Consider the following 19,728-nt stretch of genomic DNA (forward strand, 5'->3'; position numbering starts at 1 on the left):
GCACCCGGGTGGTTCAGCTGGTTAGCGTCCAATCTTGATTTTGGCTCAGGTCATGATCTCAGATCTCACGGTTGTGAACTCGAGCCCCAGGGTGGGGTCCGCACCAGGCGTGGAGCCTGCTTGGGATTCTCTCTCTCCCTCTGCCCTTCCCCCACCTGCATACACTTGCTCCCAAGCTCTCTAAAAAAATAAAAAATAAAAATATTTCCTCTCAGGGTGACTGGGTGGCTCATTGGTTAAGTGTCCAACTCTTCATTTCAGCTCAGGTCATGATCTCATGGTTAGAGAGTTCAAGCCCCACATCAGGCTCTGTGCTGGCAGTGCAGAACCCACTTGGGATTCTCTCTCTTCTTCTCTCTCTGCCCCTCCCCCACTTGCTCTGGCTCTCTAAAATAAATAAATTAAAAAAATATTTCATCTCATTTTGTGGCTGTTATCCCAGAGAACAGAAAACTATACTTAACGATACCGATTAAACAGTATTTAATTTTACGTATTTTTCTCATTACAACGTATCCTGCAAAGAACATCATTTTACATAGACCTTGTTTCCCTGACCACTTGAAAATGATCGCAAAGGAAAATTAAAACGTCAAAAATGAGCACGTTTAAAATTGTGATCATATGATGGCAGATTTTCTTCCCCCTCTTTTTCCTACACCGCTAATCTTTCAAAAGAATACAACAGCCCTGGGGTGCCTGGGTGGCTCAGTCGGTTAAGCGTCCGACTTTGGCTCAGGTCACGATCTCGCGGTCCGTGAGTTCGAGCCCTGCATCGGGCTCTGTGCTGACAGCTCAGAGCCTGGAGCCTGCTTCAGATTCTGTGTCTCCCTCTCTCTTTGACCCTCTCCCGTTCATGCTCTGTCTCTCTCTGTCTCAAAAATAAATAAACGTTAAAAAAAAAATTAAAAAAAAAAAAAAGAAGAATACAACAGTCCTGGGTCTCCAAATGACAGCCAAGAGCAGGCTATACATTTTTCCATGGTTTTGCTAATCTGGTTTACAAGAACAACTTGTATTATTATTGCCACTTATTTGACTGTAAATTAACATAACTCCCTTGGAGATGTTTATTTGTGTTTCTCATTTTTCACATGCTTACTCTCATCCTTGTTTGTATTTCACTGGATTTTTGCCCTTTACCATATGCATAAGATTCCTCTTATGGGCTCTGCCTTTTTATTTTGGCATCCCGCAAGTATTTTTGCCTCAGGTTGTTGCTCCTGGTAATTCCGTATCAGGTATCTCTGGCCACAGAGAAATTTAAAGATTTTACATTTAAAATTTAAATTTTATAAATGACTGTGCTAACTGCTATCAACGTGCCTGCAGTGCTGAGCAGGTCAGTGTGGCGGGGTGACTCTGAGAAGGGGGTCAGGGAGCAGGCCAGCTGTGGAAATCATCTCTCGAGGGGTGCCTGGGTGGCTCGGTTGGTTAAACGTCTGATTCTTGGTTTCAGCTCAGGTCACGATCTCATGGTTTGTGGGTTCAAGCCCTGCACTGGACTCTGTGTTGACAGCATGGAGCCTGCTTTTATTCTCTCTCTCTCTCTCTCTCTCTCTCTCTCTCTCTCTCCTCTCCACCCCTGCTCACGCTCTCTCTCAAAAATAAAAAAATAAAAAACAGTAAAATCCCTAAACCACATACATGTCTTTGAACAGGAAGTAAAGATAAAAAGTACATCGATTCAATGGGGACAGGATGCAACTGTGAAAAACGAACATTACAAAACATTAAAGGAAAAACATCAGAATTAAAATTAGATGTATATCACGAATACAAATTCAGTTATGGATATTGACAAGGATAAGAGAGGGAGAAAATAAAAATAGCTCACTTGTCAGAAAGGAAGTAATGAATTGGAAGAATTGCTCATTTCTAGTAATTTTTCTACTCCGTAAGAAAAATAATAATAAAACAAAAACTAAAAATACATGCAAAGTAAATTCAAAAGGGACAAGGGAAGACCCTGGCACAAAACAGGTCCTCCAACGCCTGGAGCTCTGCTCGAGTCATCCCCAGAAAAAGGTGTGACCAACTGAATAATGAGATGGAATTTGGAAAGTGAGAAAGGCAAGCCCTACTCACCTTGAACATGGTCACGGGTCCTCCTACTTCTGGCAGTGTGCAGAGCACAGAGTTGCACAGATCCTAGGAAGGCAGAACCGCACCTGGTGGGGGGCCTAGGGAGGCGGAAAAAAGACATTAAAGGTAGCCCGGGATGTCACTCCCCTCCCGTCCCGGGATGATTACTGGAAATCCGAACATGAGTGTTCACAGCACCATTATTCCTGATAACCCTCCAACCGGAAACCACCGAAATGTTGACCTATGACTTATGCACAAATAAACAAATTGTGACAAATCTGTACAGTGGAATGTTTTTCAGATGCTTTTACTGTAATTAAAAGGAATGAAGTTAAGGATCACGCCGCAACATGGATGAACCTGGTAAACGCTGCTGAAAGTCAAAGAAGCCAGTCACAAAAGGCCAGATATTTTATGATTCCATTTCTAGAAAATGTCCAGAAGAGGCAAATCTAAGGAGAAAGAAAGCAGGTTGGTGGTCACCTGGGTATTAGGGGAGAAAATGGAGGTGAACTGAAAATGGGCCTGAGGAATCCAACTGGGGGAATGAACATGTTCTAAACTGAATTACAGCAATGGCTGCACCACTCAACGAAGTTACTAAAAATCACTGATTTGTGCAACTAAAATGGGCAGATTCTATGATATGTACAATACACATCAAGTTGATATTAATAAATGTTTGTTCATCTACGTGTCATTTAAATCACAAAACTAACTGACAGATTCTGAGTGCATCTTGATAAAGGTATTTATATTTGAGTGAATAAGCAGGGAACATGGGGAAGCCTGGCCTCACAGCAGAATGCCAACCAGTAAGTGTATCTCCCCATAAACTTTACTCATTTTGATTTAAAAAATAGTAACTTTAGGGAAGTCTGGCTGGTTCAGTCGGTAAAGCGTGGGACTCTAGATCTGGGGGTTGTGAGTTCCAGCCCCACGCTGGGTATAGAGATTACTTAAAAAATACAATCTTTAAAAAAATATAATAAATAAAAATTAGTGACTTCGCAGTGGAGAAACCTAATAGAAATCACCTTAGCTTAGGTAAGAACGTTGAGTTCACCGATATACGGACAGACCGACGTCCTTTGGCTCCTGTTATGCTACAATGTCAAGGACGCCTCAATGTTCTACGGGATCCCTGCTAATGACGCATTACTGAACCTAAACACGTAGTAAGTACATCTGATAAACCCCAAATGAAGAACTTTCTCCAAACTAACTTGCCTCTACACTCTTCAAAAGCATCAAGAACAGGGGCACCTGGCTCAGTCGATGGCACGTGTGACTCTTGCTCTCCGGGTTGTGAGTTCGGGCCCCACGTTGGGTGTAGAGCTTACGTGAAAAACAAAAAGTAAAAAAAAAAAAAAAAAAAAAAAAGAAGCACCATCAACAAAAAAGACAAAGATTATGGAATGCATTCCACATTAAAGAACATCAAGTTTATGATAAAAGTTTTGTACAATGTCTATCAACAAATATACAGTTTAAGGTAGTACATAAAATTGGACTTTGAAATGAGATGGGGGAGGGGAGACTGGTTATAAGGCGTTTACATGAAACACAGAACAAAATTAAATAGAAGACTGCAGAGTACAAACCAGGATGTTATATGTTATCTAGCATTATTTAATAAGTAACAACACCATTAACTACTATTCGTAATTACTTACTAAACATCTAACATCTGATAGATAACTCTATCATATAGTATAACATCCAATATTACCAAGCACGGGATGTTAAAATTCTATAATCAGCCTCCCCTGAATCCTTTTTACCAAGATACCTGATTACCCATATGTGGGGCTTCCTTCCTTCAGAAAGCTAAAAGAAGCTGTCATTGAATTGCAGGTATATTCCTGGTGTTTCGTGGCTGACGGAGCCACAAGACAGACAGAATGTAAACAACTGGGGAATTTGTGTAAAGAGTATTTGAGGGGGCACCTAGATGGCTCAATCAGGTAAGCATCTGGCTCTTGGTCTCAGCTCAGGTAGTGACTTCAAGGTTCGTGGGATTGAGCCCTGCATCAGGCTCTGCACAAGATAGCAAGGAGCCTGCTTGGGATTTTCTCTCTCTCCCTCTCTCTCTGCCCCTCTTCAACTCGCTCTCTCTCAAAACACATAAATTAGAAAAAAGAAAACAACTTAAAAAAAAAGTATATGAGAACTCCTTACACTATTTTTGCAACTTTTCAATGGAAAAATTTTTAATTTTAAATTATGCAAAAATAAAGTCTTATACTGTCAGGAAACACTCACAGGAACAACAATAATAACGGGGATAATAAAGACAATCGTGAAATTAAATGGAAATTTATTTTTCTTGGCAATGTTTAAAAATTGGCCATAGCTCTGTGGGACCTAGCTGGCTTAACTCTTGATCATATGAGCCCCACAATGGGTGTAGAGGTTACTTAAAAATCGTAAAAAAAAAAAAAAAGGGTGGCTCAGTCGGTTAAGCCTCTGACTTCAGCTCAGGTCAGGAAGTCACAGTTCATGAACTCGAGCCCAGCGTCAGGCTCTGTGCTGTCAGTTCAGAGCCTGAAGCTTGCTTTGGATTCTGTCTCCCTCTCTGCCCCACCCCTGCTTGTGCTCTGTCTCTCTCTCTCTCTCTCTCTCTCAAAAATAAATAAACATTAAAAAAAATTTTTTTTAAATCGTAAACAAAATTTCCATAGTTAAAATACATCAGAGGCTAAACACAGAAAAATATGATCAATGTGCAAAATGTTCATAAACAAACATACAAATATACACAAACAACCACCAAACAGAAATGCATTAAAAGTTTCACAGTTATTATCTTTACATCCTCGATTACCGGGTAATTAAAAAAATTTTTTCCAGCGCGCCTGGGTGGCTCAGTCGGTTAAGTGTCCAACTTCGGCCCAGGTCATGATCTCGTGGTTCCCGAGTTCAAACCCTGCGTAGGGCTCTGTGCTGACAGCTTGGAGCCTGGAGCCTGCTTAGGATTGTGTCTCCCTCTCTGTCTCTCCCGCACTCACACTCTGTCTCTCTCAAAAAGTAAACATTTAAAAAATTTCTTAAAAAATAAAATAATTTTTCCCTCATATTTCTGTATTTTTTGATTGTTCCATAATGATACAGTTCTTTAAGGAGGCACCTGGGTGGCTCAGTCGGTTAGGTGTCCGACTCTTAGTTTCAGCTCAGGTCATGTCTCACGGTTTCATGGGTCCGGGCCCCTATATTGGGCTATGTGCTGGCACTGCTCAGCCTACTTGGGATTCTCTCTTTCTGCCCCTCCCCCACTCACAATGCCTCTGTCTCTCTCAAAATACATAAACTTCAAAAAAAAGAATAAAGCATATTACTAGTAAGAATAAAATAGTTGACAATGTTTTTAAAAACTCAGAAAAGTCAAAGCCCGTTAGCCTTGCTTTTAAGGTCCTCCAGACCCAAGTACCAACTACCCCAGGGTCTGGTGCCTGCTGGTTCCTACAGCTGCAGAACATGCTCAAGAGATTAGCAACCTGAGCTCTGGACTCAGGCTGCCTTCATTCCAACCCCAGTTCAGCCTCTTACTAGGTGGGGACTGTGGGCAAATCACTTATGCTCCCTGGGTCTCAATCTCATTTTATTGACCAGGAAAAAAAAAAAAAAAGGCAGAATTTCTTCGCATAGCTGTGGTATAGCCCAATATATTTATTTGTATAAAACCGCCATGGTTGAGGTTGGCAATTAAGGATTAATTATTACTAATACCCATGCCCAATTACACAACCTATACATTATCTAATTGACGTGACTATCGTTGTAAAAGAAAAATGCCCAGGGGCCCCTGGGTGGCTCAGTCCGTTAAGCGTCTGTCTCCTGATTTCTGCTCAGGTCATGATCTCAGGTAGGGAGAATAAGCAACCCCCTTCCTTTTCCCAGGCCAGGACAGGCTCTGTGCTGACAGCAGAGGGCCTGCTTGGGATTCTCTCTCTCTCTCCCCCTCCCCAACTCACCCACACACGCTTTCTCTCAAAATAAATAAACATAAGAAAGAAAGAAAGAAAGAAAGAAAGAAAGAAAGAAAGAAAGAAAGAAAGAAAGAGAGAAAGAGAGAAAGAAAGAAAGAGAGAGAAAGAGAGAAAGAGAGAAAGAGAGAGAGAGAGAGAAAGAAAGAAAGAAAGAAAGAAAGAAAGAAAGAAAGAAAGAAAAAGAAAGAAAGAAAGAAGCCAAATCCCACTCACGTGGAACTTTGCTGTCAGTAGCCAGGGGAGTCACTCTTTCCACCTCTGTGCAGCCCTTTCTGAGAAATCAGGCTGGGGAAGAAAAAAAATAATGTCATGAAATGCCATGATCATGTCACTGTCCTCAGTAACAGTGCAATCTAGGCGCCCCGCCTGGGGTGACTCAGCTGGTTGGTTGTGCAAGAGACTCTTGATTTCGCCCCAGGTCGTGATCCCAGGGAAACCAGAAACCACCTCAGGTGATGACAACTGCCCTGACAAGACCTGCCGCAGACCCAGACCACCCAGAACTTCTGAGCTAGACCCCCAACTTGTGCCTGCACAGAGTGGCTTCTGGACTGACCTACAATTACCTTTACCTCATTATAATCCTAAAATTTCTGCCCAAGGAGGAGCCTCAGCCTCATGTACATAACACACAACATATAGGCATGTTTCCTTAGGGCGCATGCTCATCCCTATGCCTGCCTCTACCTACCATGACAAGCCTTCCCTATCTAAATATCCATCCTAACCCTAAACAAAAGGAACCCATCCACCCTCTTTTGGGGATTCCCGGCTGCGGAAGCTATTCCCCTGTGATTTCCTTCTTTGCTTGCAAATCAAAGTTTTCTTTATGCAACAACTCAATCTGGTAAGGTTTCTGAGTCACCAAGGTGGGAACTCAACCTTAGTTCCATTACTACCGGCACCTTCTGAAAAGAGAGATTAGAAGGGGCCCAGGATGGGGCGCCCGAGTGGCTCAGTCAGTTGAGCGTCTAGCTTCGGCTCAGGTCATGATCTCACAGTTTGTAGGTTTGAGCCCCACATTAGGCTCTGTCCTGATGGCTTAGAGCCTGGAGCCTGCTTCGAATTCTGTGTCTCCCTCTCTCTGCCCCTCCCCCACTCATGCTCTCTCTCCCAAAAATAAATAAAAACATTAAAAAAAATTTTTTTTTTAAAAGAAGGGGCCCAGGATGATCCAGCAACCTGATCCAGCAGGAATCAGAGAAGAGCAAAGATCACCGCAGTTGGATATGTGACCCTAACCTGGGGGACCCTAACCCTAGCTGGCGAGCGGGGGCGGGGTGGGGAGGAGGGGGCAAGAGCATCTGGCTTTGGGGAGGTCCCAAACAGACCCCACTTGGTCCCTCGCTGCTGACAAAATCCGAAGGCAGAGAATCTAGTCCAGGGGAATAAGAAAAGAATTTATCTCAGTAAGGCGAACGCCAAAAGACTGCAGACTAACGGCTCCAAGACTGTCTTCAAAGTGCCTGAAAATACGTCCAAGTTTATGTAAGCAAAAGGTGGGGTGAAGGCGGGCGGGTACTGCAGGTGGGCAGCGAAGGTCAAACGGATTACTATCTTGGGGTCAATCACAAACGGGGTCTTGCTGGCGCAGGGCAGCCCTTACGGCTTGAGGGGTTAGTTTAGGTTCGCACCAGGGGCTGCTTTGCCCCCAAGGCTGTGCCACCTGCGCCAAGAGACAAGCTGGAAAGAAGCCAGCCAGAAAGTTTGAGGTCAAAATGGAGGCAGCTGAAGTCCTCTTTCACCACCTCTTACAATCCTGGAACACCAGGAAGCACAGGCACGCGTGGGTGTAGGGAGGCGGACGGGGCGAGCTGAGACAAGCAGAAACTCAAGCCAGGCGATAGGTGACCCCACCCCACGCCCCACCCCGGGCCTCGGGACCCACCACGAACGCAGAGACTCCCCCAGAGACGCACACCACTGCCTTCCCCCCCGCTAATACCTGCGTGCTCCGCTCAGGCTTTTTTCCCCCCTAAGTCGCCCTGTCGCTGCAGGTTCCAAGCTCAGATTCAGGAAGTTTGGAAGCGCTGGGAGAGGCGGAACTGACGCACCGCTTCCATAGAAAATTCAGGAGCAACCTCCCACTCCCCCAGCGGAAGTGCCCGCGAGAACCTGGAGCTTCTGGACTACATCTCCCAGGATGCACCAGACCCGCCTTCCTGAGCGGAAGTGAGCGCGACTACACGGAGCGCGGGGACTACATCTCCCAGAATGCTAAAGGCAAAACGCTCTTAGGCTCGCGCTCCTAAACAAGTTGCGGCTGCTGGAAGCTCCTTGTCTACGCTTCCCCAAATGCCAGAATGGAAGGGGTCGCGCAGTCCCGACTTCCTAGGTGGTAATACGGGTTTCCTTGTTAAGAGTCTGCGTTACCTCTGCCTGAGTCCTCAGCGAAATTATTCCATGGACACGACTTCCGAATTCGAAATGCCTCCAGTTGTGACAGGAGTGTTGTTGGAAAGGGATTAGGTGAGGAGGTACAATCTTCAAGAAATTAACGGGGAATGATTGCTTAAGGGACACTAGACGACTGAGAGGGGGAGGATGTTTAATGTAATCTGACGATATGAGGCCAAAACAGAGTTCAAAGAATGGGTGAGGGAGAATTATGCGGGAGGGGCGGCGAGAAGCGAGGAAGTTACCCGCTTCTACTCCAGACACACCACAGACTTGGGAGGAATTTAGGGCCCAAGTGGAAGCTTGTCCTCATGGAAAAGCACGCTTCCCTTATTTAAACTGTATATTAAAATTATTATCCCGGGGTGCCTGGGGGGCTCAGCAGGTTGAGCATGTGATTCTTGATTTGGGCTCGGGTCATGATCTCAGGGTGGTGGGATCCGGCCCCACATTGGCCTCTGCGCTGATCAGGGAGCCTGCTTGGGATTCTCTCCTTTTGCCCCTCCCGTGTGTGTGTGTGTGTGTGTGTGTGTGTGTGTGTGTGTGTGTGTGTGTGCGCGCGCGTGCGCTCTCTCGCTCACTCTCTCTCTAAAATAAAATTTTTTTAAAAATTATTATCCCTACTTTGGAGGTGAACATGTCAAGCTTCTGTGAAGTTACAAAATTGTCCAGTATCTCAAAGCAAGGGTAATAGCTGCAGAACTTGATATTGGACTTATTCTGACACCCAAAGCCCATGATTTAAAGGCAAATCACGGAGGAGGATTCTGTAGGTGGGAGAGCATATTTTAGTATTAAGAGTTTTTTCCTTTATACTTTCTGATAAAAATGTTTTATATTTTATAGTTATTTTATTGCATATAGTTAATTTTAAGAGATGTATGTTACTAAAAACTAAACATAGTATGAAGCAAAATAAGAAAAATGCACCTAGAATCCTTCCTCCTGAAGATAAAAATTGTCTCCCCATAAACATATATCAATATATATCTATATCTATCCATATCTAGCTAGCTAGCTATCAACATATATATTTAATTTTTAAAATGAAGTCTCGGGGCGCCTGGGTGGCTCAGTCGGTTAAGCGGCCGACTTCAGCTCAGGTCACGATCTCGCGGTCCGTGAGTTCGAGCCCCGCGTCGGGCTCTGGGCTGATGGCTCAGAGCCTGGAGCCTGTTTTGGATTCTGTGTCTCCCTCTCTCTCTGCCCCTCCCCCATTCATGCTCTGTCTCTCTCTGTCTCAAAAATAAAAAAAGTTAAAAAAAATAAAATAAAATGAAGTCTCAGGGTGCATGGGTGGTTCAGTTGGTTGAGTGTCTCACTCTTGATTTTGGCTCAGGTCATGATCTCACCGTGGTGAGATCAAGCCCTTTGTCAGGGTCTGTGCTGGGTGTGGAGCCTACTTAAGATTCTCTTTCTCCTTCTGCCCCTCTGACCACCCCCCACAAACACACAATCTCTCTTTCTCTCTAAAAAAAAAAGTAATTGAAAAATAAAATGAAGTCTCACGTTCTATATCCATATAAGCTGATCATTTTGTAATATCAGTTTTGAAAGTCTAGGGGCGCTTGGGTGGCTCAGTTGGTTAAGCATCCGACTTCAGCTCAGGTCACGATCTCGCCGTCTGTGAGTTTGAGCCCTGCGTCCGGCTCTGTGCTGACAGCTCGGAGCCTGGAACCTGCTTCGGATTCTGTGTCTCCCTCTCTCTCTGCCCCTCCCCTGCTCATGCTCTGTCTCTCTCTGTCTCAAAAATAAATAGAAACATTTAAAAAAATTTTGCAAAAAGTCTAACTCCTTCCAAATGATGGCTGTAGAATGTTACACTGGATGGACTGAGAACTAAAAACGAAACGGCCCGACATCTGGAAGCTGGTGTAGCCCTCGAAGCTAGGCCATGTTAGTCTCCTTTGGGACATAAATGAATCACAGAACACCATCCTCAAATGAGCGTTCTCTGAGACCATGGTAAAGTGAGACGAAACAAGTCCCCTTCTTAATTTTGTCGAGGTGCACACAAAAACGAGGTCGCTGTGCCATCACACGATGCCAAGCATCCCTTTTTTGCTAGATGGGCGACTGCTACTTCTTTGTCACTTGGACCTTTATTCTTGTTCCAGGCTGCCTTCCCAAAAGGTAACACCTATTGAAATACTCACTCTTAGAATTCCTCCTGCTTTCCGACAGTAGTTCATCTCCAGGAACCCTGCTTCTTTAGGCCTCCCCTAAACCACCCGAACAAAGCTCAAATCCTAGAGTAGATTCTTTCTGACACCCTCTTTCTCTCGGGACGCTTCATGGTTTTCCCTGGTGGGTGTACTCCACTGCAACAAATAATAAGCCCAACGTGTCCAACTACTGGTGTGTTTCTGGATGAATTAAGCGTTTTGGCACATCCCCTGAGGAGTAGCAGGTTTGCTATTATATATGGTCCTTAGGCTTGCTTGCAACGCTGGATTTTGGCTGGTGTCGGGGGAACATGAATTTGGGAAGACTTACTCCGTCCATCACTGGTCAGAGCTGTTCACTGTGTCTCAACTGCACAAGGTTTCTTTTGAACATCTGCTTTCTCTGTTGAAGGTTTGAGTTTTGTCACATGCTAAGTAGATGGCATGCTAAGTAGAGGGCCTACATGACCAGCCCTCATTAAGAACCCTAGGTTCTCAGGGGCGCCTGGGTGGCTCAGTCGGTTAGGCGTCCGACTTCGGCTCAGGTCATGATTTCACGGCTCGTGGGTTCGAGCCCCGCGTCGGACTCTGTCATGACAGCTCAGAGCCGGGAGCCTACGTCAGCTTCTGTGACTCCCTCTCTCTCTGCCCCTCCTCCACTCACTCACACGGTCTGTCTCTCAAAAATGAATAAACATTAAAAAAAGAAAAAAAAAAGAACCCTAGGTTCTCAGGGGTGCCTGGGTAGCTCAGTGGGTTGAGCATCCAACTTTGGCTCAGGTCATGAGCTCAGTTTGTGAGTTCAAACCCCACATTGGGCTTGCTCCTGTCAGTGCAGAGTCCACTTCGGATCCTCTGTCCCCCTCTGTCCCTGTGCCTCCCCCACTCATGCTATCAAAAATGAATATTTTTTTTTAAAGAACCCCTTTTAAAACCCCTTTCTTTTGTAGTCCTATTGTAGACATTTCACACATGTATTCTTTCACTGAAATATAGTCCTAAATCCAACTATATTCTGTGTCCTCTCAGCAAGTCACAGAACCTGAAGGTGGTAGAAGGGACCCTCAAGCCACTATGCAAATTGAGATAGCATGGATCGCAGAATCTAGTATTCTGTGGAGATAGAGCCCAGAAAATTGATTATGAAAATGAATCTATTAGATACACTTTGTAAGTAAACCCCTCAGTCAATACACTTAAAATATCACCATGGCATCCACGGAGTGTGGAATGGCATCCAAAGCTTCTTTCTCCTTAGAGGCTCCAACGCTATAATGCTCTGTAAGATCCCTACCCATGCACATTTTTTCTTCAAAGCATTTTTCTTAACCTCCACAACATAACCACTTTACTATCTCCAGTATTTGCCTGCTCCCTGGCTTATGCCTCAAGATGAATCTTGTGCGTCAAAAACAAACATGGTTGACCATACTCATTAGTTTATCTGTGAATACAAATTGTGTCTTATTCCTTAGTTTTGATCTTATCTGCCATATGATAATGCAGAACAATCTTAGTAGGTGACCCAACTATAAGGGACTCCTAATCATCTTTCAAATTCTATTGTAAGTTGCCAGTTTGATCACATTGATGTTCACTGAGAAATAAAAACACACAGTGGAATTACAGAATGGAAAACGCCACCAAATACTCCTTGCCAAAAAATATCATTTAGAGTATCCATTTCTGTGTTATGTATGTATATAAACACATAATACACAGAATTATGAATTTATTACACTAGGAAGGCTATGGTCTGATTTCACAAAGCTTTTATTATGTTCTTCTCCTGCTATTACAGGTCTTTGACATTAATTTAATGGCCCCATGTTATTACGGGAATATATGAAATTTAAACAAATTCTTATTGAACACTTGTTATTTCCATTGTTAAAACTCTGTGACGTTATTGATGTGGTATTCATTTTTTCATTGTTTGAATCTCATAGTATGTTCCTATAGTATGATTTCCAGATCGAAGTTGCATGTTACACATTCTGAAATATACTGCTTTTCAAAAAAGTTTTTATTGTCACCAAGAAAAACATATAACTGTCATTTCTGCACCCTGTAATTAATGTATTTGATGCAGTCACCAAATCCCAAATTTTTCTAGTATTTATTTTCATGGGGATGAGGGGAAAATATGGGAAGCTGACAAATTAAATATCCTTCAAATTGGCATAAATTTCTACCACAGAAGTTTGATTAAAAAAAAATCCTACAACAATTAGAAGGCAATCATATCAAAGACTACATGGAAATGCAGAAATTTAAAACTCAATGACAAATTCAAAATTAAGAAAAATTTTTTATCACTACTATATAAATCTGATGTTTTTAGTGTTTCTTTGAGCCCTTGCCTTAACTTTGTTGAGAAAATTCAATTAAGATATGTGCAGTGGCCAGTTATTGTGAAGTTAAATTGTTTCAGTCTGCAATGTGAGAAAAATCACAAGAGTTCAACTGCTACTGTGTAAACCATGGGCTATGAGATCAAGACATGAAAAATAAGAATTCAACCTCAGAACACAGGCTGATAGCCAGAGCCAACCATAATAGGAAACTACCAAAATAGTGATGTGGAACACAGTACTCAGTGTATTTCTGCATTTCAACTATTCGTTCCTCAGAATTATTTATTAGTTTTTTGCTGGTTTCCTTTTCCAGATACAATTTGTAAAGACTGCACATTTTTTGCCTCTTTGGTTCATTTAAAATATTTTATCACTTTTTGCCATTTTAACAAACATGTATCTTGGTGTGGACATCCTTGGGCTGACTTTTTGGGTGGATCTCTGTGCCTCCTGGATCTGGTTATCTGTTTCCTTCCTCACATTAGGTGAGTTTTTAGCTATTATTTCTTCAGGTAAAATTTCTGCCCCCTTTTCTCTTCTTTTGGGGTCCCTTTAATGCAAATGTTATTATGCTATTATGCTTGACGGAGTCATTGAGTTCCCTATCCTCAATCTCCATGATTTTCTTCCTCTCATTTGTGTGGCTTACTTTCCATTACTCTGTCTTCCAGGACATTCATTCATTCCTGTTTCATCTCACCTTCTTCTTATCCCATCAAGTGCATTTTTAATTTATTGTGTTCATCTCTGCTTGGTTCTTTTTAATCTATTAAGGGTCTCAGTGATGTCCTCCACTCTTCTCAAACCCAGTGAGTATCTATGATCATTACTTTAAATTCTCTGTCTGGAATATTACTTATATCCATTTCGCTTAGGTCTCTTGCTGTGGTGTGGTCCTGTACTTTCATTTGGGAGATATTCCCATCTCATTTTGTCTCCATGTCTATTTCTGCATATTAGGAAAGTCAGCTGTGTCTCTTGCTCTCGAAGGTAATGCCCTTATGAAGAACAAGTCCTGTAGTGCCCCGCAGTGCATGGTCTCCTGTTTCCTGGGACCTGTCGCTTCAGGGGCAGGGTCTCCTATGTGTGTTGCCTGTGCCCCAGTGCTGTGTCCTGGGCTCTTTTTATTCAGTCTGGTCACCTGCAGAGGCTCTCTTTGCCTATTGTGGGCAGTGTTTGGTCCCAGCTGGGTAGAGCCCATTTTAATGATATGTGTTGGTCTGCTTGTGAAATGAGACCTGTTGAAGCTGCCACCTCTGGAACTGATACTCTGCAAAACACACGGGTCAGGAGACAAGGTAGGTTTGCTCTGGTCTTCACAGCGCCGGGACTGAAGCAGGTGTGATTGGGAAAGGCAGACCCACCAGAGCACAGGGGGGCAGGGGCTGGTGTAACCAAGTTAGGTAAGGAGTGTGGGTGCCGTGCTGGTTCCAGCAGGTACCCATGTGCTTATGCTGGGGGGGCCAGGGAGGGAAATGGTTCCCTCCTTTGTTCCCAAAGGAGTGTCCCCGTGATCCCTGCCTCTCCAGGCCACACTCAGTAAATTGCTGTCCCTGCTGTCTGCCCCTGGCATTTGCCAAACTTGATTCCTGGTTGTGTCTCCACCAGCTGTTCATCGTGCTCTCCCAGAGCCCAGCCCACAGACACTGGAAATCCAGGCTTTAAGTCCAGCTGGCTGCTAAGAACTCATGCCATTTGGCCCCTCTCGCTTTCAAAGCCAAGTGTTACAGGGATTCATCTTCCCCATGTGGGCTCCCCAGTGTGACAGTCTGTTTTTTGTCTTCTCTACACCACTGGTTCCTTCCCCTCCACAGACGGCCAGTCTGGCTCCCTCCCGAACTGCATCTTTGCCCTTCCTACCTTCTCTGATATGGCCTCTTCTCTACCTTTAGATGTTGACTTTGTTCTGCCAGTGTCGGGGTCAATTTCTGGGTTATTTATGCTGATGTGAGTGTTGTCTAGTTGCATCGATGAGAGGAGAGGAGCTTAGCGTCCTCCTACTCCACAATCTTCCCTAGTTCTCTCTTCCTTTTGATTCATTTAACAAATGTGTACTAAGTGCATACACAGAGTGCTATTCAATGCTGATTGTATAGACTCAGCAGCAAACAAACTCCCTGCCCTCATGAAGCTTCTATTTCAGGGGACATCGATTTTAACGTCCACCATTAGAATCTGATAAAGGCCTAAAGAAATTATTATATTTAGGCCTTTTTCTTGAGTGATAGCTACAACTGCCAAGGTTCTTGTACCTTGTACACTGCACCACTTATGTGACCTTGGGATCACCAGGACGCATTCAGCTACGGCTGAAACATTCACTTTAATGAAACAAATGTTTTCCCTATGAGACAGAATGAGATTTATCCTCAACGTGGATTCTGTGATGAATTTTAACATACGAACTGGAACTGAACTGCTTACTGCATATCTCACACTTGTAAGGTTTCTCCCCTGTGTGAACTCTCTGATGAGATTTTAGATGTCCAGATTGACTGAAGACCTTACCACACACATTACATTTGTACGGTTTCTCTCCAGTGTGGACTCTCTGATGAACTTTAAGATTTGAGGTCCTAGTGAAGTGCTTACCACATGTCCTACAGGTGTATGGGTTCTCTCCCAAATGGACACTCTGGTGCACATCAAGATCCAAGCTCGTCTTGTAGCCCTTCCCACATTCCTCACACTTGTATGGCTTTTCTCTGGTGTGGACTTTCTGATGAGCTTGCAGGCACGATTTCTGACCAAATCCCTTCCCACATTCTTCACATTTGAATGGTTTTTCTCCACTGTGGACTCGCTGATGTGTCAAAAGGGGTGAGACCCACCTGAAGCTCTTCCCACATTCCTTACAATTATAAGGTTTCTCCTCTGTGTGGAACCTCCGATGATAATAAAGATGTGTCCTAGAAAAGAAGCTCTTTCCACATTCTTCACATTTGTATGGTTTCTGTCCCATGTGGACCTTCTTATGGATACGAAGACGTGAACGCCAAGTGTAGGACTTCCCACACTCCTCACACTTGTATGGTTTTTCTCCCGTGTGGACCACACAATGACTATTAAGTGCTGATCTACGACGGAAGTTCTTACCACAGACATCACACTTGAATGGCTTCTCCCCGGTATGGACTCTCTGATGGTCCTGAAGATGGCAAGCATTAATGAAGGCCTTTCCACATCCCTCACACTTATAAAGTTTCTCTCCCGAGTGTAACCTGCAATGATTACTAAGTTCTGATCTACGACTGAAGCCTTTCCCACATTCCCCACATTTGAATGGCTTCCCTATGGTGTGGATTTTCTGATGAGTTTGCAGGCATGAGCTCTGACTGAATTCCTTACCGCACTCCTCACACCTATACCGTTTCTCTCCCAGGTGAACTCTCTGATGAATACGAAGCGCTGAGCTATAAAAGAAGCATTTCCCACACTCGCGACATGTGTGAGACTTCTCCCCTGAGTTTATGTGTTGAAGATCACAGTGGGAGGTATCACTAAAGATCTTTTTGCACTCATTTCCCAGGGAAGTCTTCTGGCCTGTGTGGGTGATAGACCGTGCTGCCTCAACGTGGCTGAGTGAATCCCATTGTCTGTGGAATTGAGAACTCTTTATCATGGAGTCGTGACACCAGGTTAAGTCATCCGCAATATGCTGCCAGATTTGCCAGCAGGAAAGTTCTTCATGTGGTTCCACTTTAGGAATAGTCTCCATCTTGTGTTGGATTTTGTCTCCTAAAAGACAAAGAATGCAGAGATGTGGGCAAATGAAGGCTTTGTTCGATGTCCTCAAGACTTAACAGTTAGGAAAGAGCATGAGAGTTTAATGAACCCAGGGAATATTCCCTACATCCTTCTAGTGTGTACCATGGTCTCTGGTTTAAATGCCTACAGAAACCAAGAGGTAATCCAGTAGGGTCCTATCCACTAAGCACCAATGAAACAAATTTAGAATCATGCTAAGCCTCACATGTAATGGACAAGTTAGAAATCAAAGAATTAACAAAAATGATAATGATACATATTAATTTTGTGATTTCCACTCAATTTCATAAATCGGTGTCAATTCTTAAATAGTAAAATATGCAGCAAATAAGTTATATAAACAACGAGGCCTGTCCTCAACATCAAAGAGACAGTTCTATGCCCCTGGAATGTCATGCCTGAAATGAGCGCAATAGGGACTTCGGTCACATTAGATTACTTTAACAGTATGATTTAGGGATGACACTGACCACACCAGAAAAACTAAGAACATGATGTTGGGCGGGGCTTTCAATCACCTGGTGGCATGGACCAAGAGACTGAGAATAACCATATGAAACCATTCAGTCTACACTGAATGGTCATGTGACAGAGCTCCAATAATTACTCTGGACACTGAGCATCACATGAGTTTCCCTAATTGCCAATATCCTGTGTATAACCGTACACTTTCATTTTGGAAAGTAACACAATAACACGTCCCTGATTCTATGGAGACAAGACAATGGAAACTGCGTATGGTACTTCTCTAAACTCTCTCTCCTATGCTTTTTCTCATGCCTTTCCTGCAATAAACTAAGCATAACAGCTTTCAGTGAATTCTACCAGCCCTTTTAGAAAATTATTCAATCTGAAGGCAATTTTGGGAACCCCTCAAACTTTTAGTCGGTGTCAAGTACAGGAGGTCTGTGTGAACTGTCCCTCGAAACCTTACAGTTGCTTAGACTCTTTGCAATCCTATATATCAAGCACCCGGAACTGATTTTATCTATATGTTCTAAGTATTCCCGCAAATTCTACACAATATGTGTAGCTCATCTTATTTTTGTGCTAATATATGTAGTAACTTAATTAAGATACCTGAAATTAAAAAGGGACAGGAAACTGCAGTTTTACTGTGAGGTCAGAAATTTGTACCCCACAGGAATACCCACAAGGAGTGTGGTGTTCCTAATGAAAGAACTGGAAGATGGCAAGAACCGCGAGGGGTGGAAAGGATACATAAAGGCTTATGTACCGGTTTCTTCTGAGGCTTCTGGACTGTCTCATACTAAAGAGAGTGTGGAAAATCTTTGGATGTAGAATATTGGGCTTTCACATGAGTTTTTCTGACTGAAAACTATAGCCTTTTAGTTGGCTGTAAAATAAATTTAAAATCATTCAATAAGCATTTAGAAAAAAAGGGACAGAAATCATCAGAGTATCATTATTCATAGGAATGGGGTGATTGCAAGAATTCTTATAAAGTCGTACACATAAATCTACACACAAATGAAATGTTTCTTTTGGATACACTGAAAGATGCATTTCCTAGTAGGGCTCGTGCTCTAAAAAGTTTGAAAACTTAGTTCAGGAACTCAGCAAGTCTATAATTAAACAAAGCGTTCAAATGGAAATTCCTAAGGGCAAAAACTTGGAAAAATATTAATAGGTGTGTATGCACCTCTTGGTACATGCTAGTTTATGGTTATATTTAATAAACTGTCCCTTTAAAATAGTTTTCTTTGGGGCATCAGGGTGACTCAGTCGGTTAAGCATCCGACTTCAGCTCAGGTCATGATCTCATGGTTCGTGGGTTCAAGCCCTGCATCAGGATCTGTGCCCTCAGCTCAGAGCCTAGAGCCTGCTTCAGCTTTTGTGTCTCCCTCTCTCTCTGCCCCTCCCCTGCTCACACTTTGTGTGTGTGTGTGTGTCTCTCTCTCAAAAATAAATAAACATTAAAATAGTTTTCTTTGGGCGGGGGATATAAGAAGTCTCTCCAAGGATGTGACAATTTTCAGTGGGCTGTTTCCTGATACTTTCCAGGTTATAATGTTCATCAACTGCAGATGAAACAATAGGCTTCATGATAAATGCATGGAAATCATGTGAAATGATTATTCTTTAATGGCTAAATTTGTAGAAAATAAAGGTGCAGAAATAGATACCTTAATTTTTGACCAAAACGATCAGGTATAGACAACATTCAGCTGTGTGACTGGGGTTACTTTCATCTCCTCCCCTTCTGGCACATGGAGAGGAAACTTGGCAACAGTGGGGTAGATGTAGGCTTTGTAAGATGCCAATGCGCTGTAGATGGGCAAACTGTGCAAAACAAAACCTTTCAAGCTGATTACTATCTTGAGAGATCAGGAAGTTGAGATTTTTTTTTTCTTCTCCACTTGTTGGGCAGCTATCTAGGAAAAGACATCAGAATCCTCATTTTTAAAAAAGATTTTCTTGGGGCGCCTGGGTGGCTCAGTCGGTTAAGCATACGATTCTTGGTTTTGGCTCAGGTCATGATCTCACAGTTCGGGAGTTTGAGCCCCGTGTTGGGCTCTGTGCTGACAGTGCAGAGCCTATTTGGGATTCTCTCTCTCTCTCCCTGTCTCTGCCCCTCCCCTGCTCATGCTGCCTCTGTCTCTTTAAAAATAAATAAACTTTTAAAATATTAAAAAAAAAAAAAGATGTTCTAGGGGTGCTTGGTTGGGTCAGTCAGTAAAGCACATGACTCTTGATCTTGGTGTTGTAAGTTCAAGCCCCATGTCGGGTGTAGAAATTACTTAAAAAAATATTTTTTTAAAAGAGAAGTATTTGGGGGGAAGAAGGAAGATGGCAATGGAATAAGAGTACCCATGAACTGTCCCATGAATACAAGTAGATAACTATGAGACATCCTAAATACCCCAGAAATCAACCTGAACAATGGCAGCACAAACTCTGTAACTAAAGGTAGAGAAGAAGCCGCAGAGAAGTCAGGAAGTG

The 19,728-nt window shown here is 43.2% G+C and overlaps 1 protein-coding gene and 1 long non-coding RNA gene across 2 annotated transcripts in view; both read right to left on the reverse strand.

The window, feature by feature from the left end:
* LOC102970337 (zinc finger protein 234) overlaps positions 1 to 19,728 on the reverse strand; it is a 43,884-nt gene that overhangs the window by 11,091 nt on the left and 13,065 nt on the right. Inside the window, 3 exon segments of the mRNA XM_042970084.1 lie at positions 2,089 to 2,183; positions 8,451 to 8,561; positions 15,346 to 16,734. Of these exon segments, the coding sequence (XP_042826018.1) occupies positions 2,089 to 2,183; positions 8,451 to 8,561; positions 15,346 to 16,734 (1,595 nt within the window).
* LOC122234029 lies at positions 3,323 to 8,181 on the reverse strand. Its single transcript, XR_006211722.1, has 3 exons — positions 8,023 to 8,181; positions 6,291 to 6,362; positions 3,323 to 3,426 (listed from the first exon to the last, which is right to left on the reverse strand). It is a non-coding gene; the product is annotated as an uncharacterized LOC122234029 (long non-coding RNA).

This window comes from Panthera tigris, chromosome E2, assembly GCF_018350195.1.
Source record: "Panthera tigris isolate Pti1 chromosome E2, P.tigris_Pti1_mat1.1, whole genome shotgun sequence".
In the NCBI taxonomy this organism is placed as follows: domain Eukaryota; kingdom Metazoa; phylum Chordata; class Mammalia; order Carnivora; family Felidae; genus Panthera; species Panthera tigris.